At 41.3% G+C, this 9,022-nt stretch overlaps 1 protein-coding gene across 1 annotated transcript; it reads left to right on the top strand.

Annotated features, from left to right (window-relative positions):
- The first annotated feature begins 215 nt into the window (after nucleotides 1-215).
- CCR8 (chemokine (C-C motif) receptor 8) lies at nucleotides 216-1,128 on the top strand. The gene is given in 2 exon segments (XM_009868926.1): nucleotides 216-338; nucleotides 340-1,128. Coding segments are annotated over 2 exon segments (912 nt in total).
- The last annotated feature ends 7,894 nt before the right edge of the window (nucleotides 1,129-9,022 follow it).

The raw sequence follows: 9,022 nt of genomic DNA, 5'->3' as shown, positions 1-9,022 counted from the left end.
CTTTACCAGCCTGAGCCCAGCTCTCTCGTGCTGCTCCTCCTGCCTTCTGGCAGGTTCTCTACACCTCTTTCTGCTGGTGTTCAGCACTTCTGAGTGTTTTTAAAGTCCTCTCCATCTTCCCACTAGCTCCAGCTTTCTCTAATGCATACAGTGCTTCCTCTGATGTTTCAGCCCATTTTCTCACTTTTTTTTTTTGTCTGCCCACAGCATCTGAGATGAATTTCACGAGCCAGTTCCTTGGCACAACAGAATATGATCATGGGTATGATGAGAACACTGCTCCATGTGATGAAGGAAACAGCTTTCGCACGTTCAGATCTCTCTTTCTGCCAATCCTTTTACTGCCTTGTGTTTGTCTTCTCCCTTCTGGGAAACTCCTTGGTTCTTTGGATTCTCCTGACCAGGAAAAGGCTGACGACGATGACTGACATCTGTCTGTTGAACCTCGCAGCCTCCGATCTCCTCTTTGTGGTGCCTCTCCCTTTCCAAGCTCACTACATTTCAGACCAGTGGATTTTCGGTAACGCAATGTGCAAGATAATGGCTGGCATTTATTACATAGGTTTTTATAGTAGTATTTTCTTTATAACCCTCATGAGCATAGACAGGTATATAGCAATTGTCCATGCTGTCTATGCCATGAGGATACGGACAGCCTCTTGTGGCATAATTATCAGTTTAATCCTGTAGCTGGTGGCTGGTTTGGCTTCTGTGCCCAACATTATGTTCAACCAGCAGCTCAAAATTGAGCAGTCTGTGCAGTGTGTCTCCACATACCCTCAAGGCGACAATACCCGGAAGGTTGCTTCTCAGTTTGCAGTGAATATCTTAGGCCTCCTGATTCCCCTTAGCATCCTCATTTGCTGCTATGTCCAGATACTGCAAAACCTGCAAAAATGCAAAAATCTGAGCAAGATCAAGGCAATCAAGATGATTTTCATCATCGTCATTGTTTTCTTCCCCTTCTGGACTCCCTTCAACATTGCGCTGCTCCTAGACTCCCTGCAGAGCCTGCACATCATCAATAACTGCAAGGCGAGCTACCACATAGCCCTGGCCCTGCAGCTGACAGAAGCCATCTCCTTCATCCACTGCTGCCTGAACCCCCTGATCTACGCCTTTGCCTGAGCAACATTCAAGGCCCACCTTAATGGACTCCTTCAATCCTGTGTTCGTGTCCTCTCCAGGCCCGGCAGAGGTGCAGGGACTGCTCAGTCGTTTTCGGCACCCACCCAGGTCTCTGGCCACTCTGACAGCATATGGTTCCTGTGAGACCAGCTGAGCTGCCAGCTTCTGGTAACAGGAGTTGGCCCTAAGTTCTGCCATGGCCCGGAAGGTTACACCACGTGCGGAGCATCCTTTTGGGAGGACCAGTGGGCCACCTTTTGGCATATGCTGTGGCGTGATATGGGGCAACGTGAGCTTCTGAGATGCGTTTGTAAGATAGTGACCCTACAAGCTTAGAATCATAGCAGAGTCATTTAGGTTGGAAAAGACCTTTAAGCTTGCCACAGAATGATTTTTTAATTAAATTTTTGTGTTCTTTTAATATATTTCAGCAGTCAGGGTCCTTCCTCTAGCATTTTTTTTTTCCTCTGCTGAAAGCATCTCTTGTGCTTCACTCCAAATGTGCTGTGCCTTGTGGAAGTTGTGCTATACCTGAATCCCCATATCACCACGACATCCCTCTGGAAAGTGGGAAGGAGATAGGCATGGGATTACTTCACCTTGCAGAGAGTGAATCACCTTAGCCATTGTCACGATTCACCTCCAGCTCTGTGCCCCCAGCACTTGCTGCTAAATACGAATACCACAAAACAGCAGGCAGCACCCAGGCTCCATCTCTTTTTTCATACATCATTATTTTCCGCCATTTTAGAAATGTTTTCTCTGGATAAACACTTTAACGGCATCTTTTTGTCTGGACTCCTGAAAGTCTCTCTAATGACTCACAGCTTAGGCAATAGTAAGGAAAGAGTTTTCCTGATTTTTGAGCTGATATCATGTAAAATAACTCTGATTGCAACATTGAGAAATACAGTCCTAGTATGATAGCAGAGGCCTTGAGAAACAGAGACAGAGCATGAGATGTAGAGGGACCCTTTCATGAAAGAACAACAGGCTGAAGCCTTAGAACTCAGAGAAACAGTGAAAGAGTAAAAGCATTATGCTTAGAAAGGGTATAAACTAGTAAGTGTGTATAGAACACTTTTAACTATTATTATTTTTGTTGCTGCTGTTAAAATTATTGTCAGCATTATTGTGTGGATACCCTACATTTTACAGTTAGCTATGTTGGCAGTGCTGCGTTGCAAAATTAAGACTTCTGTCTTTGAGCTCTTTTCTAAACAAGTACACGACTCTTTCTTGCAAATAATGAAAAGAGACCGTGACCAGCCGAGTACAGCTCATGTTGGGAGTTTGCTCATGAGAATGAACAGATAAGACGCTTCTTGTATACAAGATGTGCATGGGAGTGAATGGGAGACTATGCTCAAAACAGACCTGGGAAAGTCTGTTCTCCCTGTGTGATAAGAGAGTGATTGAAGGAGTACATGAGCTACTAACAATCCTGGCTGCATAGTCTGGTTTGATAAAAGGAACCGAAGCTAGCTTGTTTAAGTGGAAAAATACTGCTATTGTTAAGACAAGTATAAATATGTGTGCCTGCTTGCAATAAAGCTGGTTTCAATTCACATCATCGGAGTCTGTGCATCAATATGCCACATTGTTATTAAGATGTTTCTGCCCAGAAGTATTAATTTCTCTTTTCTTTCATTTTCTGAGATGAGTAGATCCAGACTAATAACGATTGTTAGATTAGAATGCTAAAAGTTCAATTATGCTACCAACAAATTCTTGGGTTGATGTAGAAGGCATTTCCTTTTTGCTCATAACAGAATCATAAGCATTACATTTGCCCCACGGACAAAGCCAGCTGGGCAGCGTCGAGCACCCTAGTAGACAGGCTGGGTTGTGGCACTGCAAATTTACAGGGTATGGCACCATTTTGGGGAAAACCAAAACACGTGTGAGAAAGAGGATGTGTCTCACCCCAGAAGCCTGAGATTTCACAGGTCTGTATACAATAATCAATTTAAAGCCAGGTTCCATCGCATGTTTGAGATTGACCACTAAATTTAGCAATGCAGGACACAAAAATTATCAGGTTTTGTGTAATGTTTTCTAGGGCTTTACATCAGTATTAAAAAGATCCAGGCAAGAACTACTTATTACCTTTTCCTTTTGATAAAGGTATAAAGAAAAAGAGTTGGATCAGCCAAAATAAATTATATTGCTCATTTGTGGCCACACCTGTAGTCCTTACCCTAGAATCTTGACTACAGAAACACACCTCACACTATCTTCTTTCTGATACCTCATGTGGGTTTTGCTTTTAATTAGAAATACATTATAACTCATACACATTATCCAATGCAAACCCCAAAGGCATTAATAAATCAACCCAGAAGCGAGATACAAAATTCCCAGTGCTCTACAATTTTCTGCTGAAACAACCTCATAATGCCACTAAGTTCTGAACCTTGCCCAACTACAACTTTTTTTAAGAACCTGAAAATTTCAGGTCTGCTGCAAATCTGGTGGCCCTTAAATGACTTCCATGCCCAAGTTTTCTCTCTCTCTCTTCCTCCCTTCCCCCTGCCTCCCCCTGTCAGCAGTTCCTTTCCTTCTCTTGAGTTGGAAAAGATAATCAAGTGTCCTCTCTCACCCATCCCAGCCCACTCCAGTGTTAGGCTACATCCCAAGAGACTCCTTGATTTCAGGGAAAACCACACAGACTTAACTGACAGTCTTTTCAACTAAAAGAGTGGAGGGAGGAACGTTGCAAGTGTCCCTGGTGAGCATTGTGTAAGTATTTAACATTTAATGTATTTAACATATAAACAACTAGAAGATAAGAAATCATCCCTTGTCAATGTGAAAAACAGTAATAGACATTAAACTTCTCCACTATTCAAGGACAAGTGCTAATAACATTGAAAATATATTGTGACTTGAAGAAATCTTTTAAAATGCAGCATCAGGGTAGGATGCTAATTCCCCAAAGAAACGTTCCAGTGGTAATTTGGTTTTGAGGTTTCAGGTGAAACCAAGTACTCTTCAGGCAACAGAAACACTTTTTTTCCCCCTAAAATTTACTTAAAGCTTTATGTGGAACTTTATGCAGAACTTAGGCAGAAATATCAGCATTCTTTCGAATTCTCTTGCTCAGACATCTTTGCAGTTGAAGTTGTTTTTATTGCTTATTTGTGGCTTGCTTTCCTGTTAACACTTAGACAATCTATTCCAGGAAGAACAGTAAACTAGTTTGCATGTGCTAGACATGCTGTCACAAAACAACTATTGCAATGTGATCTGAGAGCTTCACAAATACAGATGGACTTGGCTTCATATCACACTTGCTAATAACTGATACTGTTCTGCACAATGGTACCAACGGCCTATCCGTAACCACTCGACTAACAGAGCAGGTGTAAAACATCTCACTTGTGGGCCAAGCTCTAAGCTAGCTCTTTCGTTTTTGTTATGAGACAGCAATTAGTACCACCTTTATGGAAAAGAGAGAGAATGCAATAAAATTCGCCACACCGTAGTAGAGGATACCACAGTTAGCCTCTACAAATACCAACTATCCTTTGACTATAGAGGGAGCCCTCAGACCAGCGAGCTAACTGCCAGCTCAAGGCGGGAGAGACAATTCCTAAGTTTGAAGGAACCAGGAACGAATTACTTATTAACAGACCTTCACTCCTTTCTCCTAGATTTCTCCAGAGTCCCAACATCCCTGAACAAGGGGTTTTCAGGTGGCTATGTCCTTTCTAACAGGCCCCATTCTCTATAATAATAATTTAGCTAAAATTCAAAACATAGTCCCAGGTGCCTAAAATTAAATGTTCCATACGAGAGATTTCCTCTCTTTTGAATCCTTCTTTTCTGCCCTGTATTTTAACTCAAGCAAAGTTTCAGAAGTAGCTTCCAATTATTTGGAATTATTTACCATTTTGGAAAGAAAGCATCCCTGATTTTCAGAAGTTGGAGCAATTGGAGCTCAAGCAGCCTGAAAACACTCCCCATTTGTCTTCAACCTAAGCACCCAGATTAGAGGCACAAAACTTAAAACTCTCTCAAAATAATGTGTGCCACACTGCTTTCTTTCTCAAATTACAGGTAAGTTGTGAGTCATGAGTCACTCATCCCCTATCACAAGGATCCATCAAACTTTATGCCAAACTCAGGATGGCTGCTTACCAGACAGATGATGAAACTAGCACGCAGGTCTTCCATGACTTCTGTGATCTTTCCTAGGAATCACCTGTGTAAGAGAGAAAAGGAAAACAAGAACTTATCCATTCCTGAGAGACTTCAGATTTTGGCAACCTTATCAATACATGGATGCTTTCAGGTTTGCACACATTTTTTTCTCCCACATTTGTTTAGAAAGTACTTAGTTGTGTAGCAAGTAACAAGTCTTTTTCCTCTTCTGCCCAGGAGAGAGACAATCCCAAAGTGCTGCATTTGCTAAGCTTCCAAAACTTTCACCATCTCTTACAGATTGGCTCTGTTAGTTTTGGCTATAGTTGCTTTTTGCCTCAACAGACTGGTAGCACAAGCAAAAAGAAGGAGCTTGCTGACCCTAGAAAGTCCTTGGAAAATGCAGAAGGAAACTCCACTGTCACAAGACAAGGAGAGAAGAGGGCAAGGATTACTTATGGTACCCCCAGATAATCACGTGCACCCCAGCCCCTGGGCAATGGACTCCAAAGAAGTCCCACTCTTGGGAGACGAGACAAGCCAATTGTCGAGGCAACTGCCCCTTTTTTCTATAGGGCAGCAAAACCAAAATGCCTTAGGCAGAATTTAGATCCTGCAAGCCAAGCATTTCTTTGCCAGACACCAGACTAACTTGCAAACAGAACTGCTGAACGAGCAGCCTGTACGTTGAGTAGGAAGAGATGTCCTGAGCAGTAAAAAACATAACTTCTCAAATTCAGACAGCAACCCGGAGGGAGATGCCACAGAAAGAAAGTGTGTGTTGTGTCTCCCTGTTATCCACCATGTCCCTTTCTGCTCAGATTTGAAGGTTTTCAGTGGTTTGCAGTCTATATTTCCAACAAAATCGACACAGCCCCTTCCAGATCAACAGGAAATGTTTTAAGTTCTTTCAGCCTTCAGAGACCCCTAAGGCCTTGCTTGGGTGCTCCTTCTAAAAGTTGTATTCATTGGAACACATGTGGTCAGGTTATGTATCACTGATTTTACTGAAACTCCACACAGATTTTCTATGAAACAACAAAATCCAGCTCCAATTGTAGCACAAGCCAGCTTTACAGCTTTTCAGGAATACTGCAAGAAACCACTCAGCAGTCTTAAAGAAAATGGTCAGTTGCTTCTGCCAAAATTGAAAAATGTAGCCTTGCTATAAGATTGTAAATAGACTCCTCAAGGATCAAGTAAGTAGCCATATTATTCATCAGTCCTAGTTTATAATGATCACATATAGAGGCAGCAATGACAGCTCCCAGCAGCTGGAGGCCATTGCAGCTGCAGTGCCAATGGCATTGGTGAAGTGAGTTTTTTAGAAACATAAGTACATGATACCAGCCTGTACACTCAGCTACACTTCCTGCCCTTGAAGCAAAAATATATTTTAACCACTTTCTGTTCATTTAATTTATCACTTTCAATCCTGCAATGTCACCACATCAAAAAGGGAATGAGCTGCAGGTTTCAGCCTGCTTCATACAATGGCATGTTAGAGGTGTAAGATCATTACAAATAGCTTTGCAAAAAATAAAACAGATGTACAAGGAGGGGGTCTACACCACAGTGCTGTATGGTATAGACTGGATGAGCTGCTCACATAACTAGCAGGAAGGTAGCTCTACTGCCACCATACTCCGTCTGACCTAATTAGCCCTGGAACCTCTGGACTGTAACTTTTCTCTTCCTGAAGCAAACCTAAGGCAAGTGTGATGCTGTCTAACATGAAGTTACTTTGTACAGCATAAACATATCCTAAATTTGCTTAGATTCTTTTTCACTGGTGATAGTGGAAGGGAGAATAATGTAGAGGTTACATAGGAGTCAGTCAGTGACAGTGAACACAAATAACACCTTGGTAGGGTTGTTTCAACAGTCATTTTGGAGACCTGAATTTAATTTCAAAAGTACACATTCTGCATGCCATGTATTTCACACCACTTTCTGTTGAGCTGCAGAAGTGTCTAGAGCAGCTAGAACTATTCATTGTCCTGCAAACAGGATTTTACTGAATTTAACCACCATAGAGATGCAGTAGTTCAGATACTGACTGTTCCAGTTCCAGCTGGAGCAGAACAAGTAAACACCCAAAAAGTCTTCATCCCTCCATTCTGAACGCAGCCTGGAAACTGTGCTTTCAGAAAAGAAGAACCATATCCTTGATTCTGGTAATGAAGTTTTGCAATAGATCACACAGGAAGTGCTGTTTCCTACTTTCAGATATAGGGTTTATCTATGTGCTTGTTCACAAGAAACAAGACACGTTCAGACAAAAGCTTGATACATCAGTGAGTAGCTATTATTTTTTTCCTTTTTTACAACTAAATGTGTATGTATAGATAGATATTCACTCAGTGGGGAAGTATATATGCCTAATAACAGTGGCAGTAATGCTACCATTCAAGCAGAGACACTATCTTTAAGAAAAAAGGGGTCTTAGAAGTAGCTTACAACTCAGGATAAGGCTAAACGTGAAAGTAAAGAACTGAACTGGAGAAATGCTGTAGAAAATTATAAACTTTTTGTCCCAGAAGCTTACTGGATCTTGGTTTCAAAGTTGTTCCAGGAGGTCATTAGCTTGAAATTGTGTTCTGCTAAGAATCTAAACTGATCAGCTATGAAGTCTTTCACATTTAAGCTAACCTCTCCAAATCTAAGCTGCATCTTGCTCTATCAGATGCAGATGGCAGATAGTCTTAATCACGATCCAACCACATGGTTTCTTTGTATTATTCAGGCATTTCATCTGTTAAAGGTGCTGTTTCATTTTCATACTATGAAGGGCTATGTTCTTTGAGATTGGTTACCCTTTTTAATGTGATATTTTATCAATGCTTTATCTGAAGAGGTTTAAGCAGAGACACTGAAAAAAACCAAACCAACTCCACCTGATCAAAGATACTAGCACAGAACTTAAACTACACAAGAGCCCTTTTATACATATCATCATGATTCAGAGAAAGACATTTAATATATCTCTCTATTTACTCTTTCTCACAATGCCTGTTTTCAGTGCTTATGCTACTCTTCTATTGCACGTTTGTTTAGGTAAGAATACCTCCTACTTCTTACATCTTGAGGCCACACAGACTGCCTCAATCTAACTGCAGAAAAATAAAGAATTTTTGCGAGACTTGTCTTTCTGGTTTTGGTGGGGAATTGAAACAATTGGATCTTGAGGGTTCACAGAGAATTAAGCCTGTGTTTTCCAGCCCAGAATGTATTTTTCCTTGAAAGGTCTGCAGGGATGAAAAAACTCAAGAGTCTGGAGGCAAGCAGTTCTGAAGAGATGTTTCTAATGCTCAGCTGTTATAAAAGAGGAAGGGATTTCCAAAGCAAGGTTTAATTTTGGAAGGGACTGTCTTTCCCCAGTCATGTTTTGGAAAGAGATTCTGTGGTCACTACCACATGAAAAGATGTGTTAGAGGGAAACTATGAGCTCCAAGTCTTACACATAGCATTTACTTTACAATTATATATTTTCCTTCAGCTTTCTTGGTAACTCAGGAAAAGTATGTACTTTAATGCTTGCTCTCCAAGATGTCTTTAGTGTTTGTGCACAGTCATTGCTCTAGTTTTGCCTGTCCACAGACTCTCTGTAAAGGCAGAGGCAAAGTTAAAGTGATAAAGCTGTTAGCAGGAAACATCAGGCATCCCTCTTGCGACACCTTCTATCAGGATATAGGGTATTATTTGTCCTCATTTTACTCTGTGATACACTGTACTTCTCTCTCTTCAT

The sequence above is a fragment of the Apaloderma vittatum genome, unplaced genomic scaffold (genome assembly GCF_000703405.1).
Source record: "Apaloderma vittatum isolate BGI_N311 unplaced genomic scaffold, ASM70340v1 scaffold30624, whole genome shotgun sequence".
Taxonomy (NCBI): domain Eukaryota; kingdom Metazoa; phylum Chordata; class Aves; order Trogoniformes; family Trogonidae; genus Apaloderma; species Apaloderma vittatum.
The sequence above is the reverse complement of the archived record's forward strand: the minus strand, read 5'-3'. Positions and strand labels throughout refer to the sequence as shown.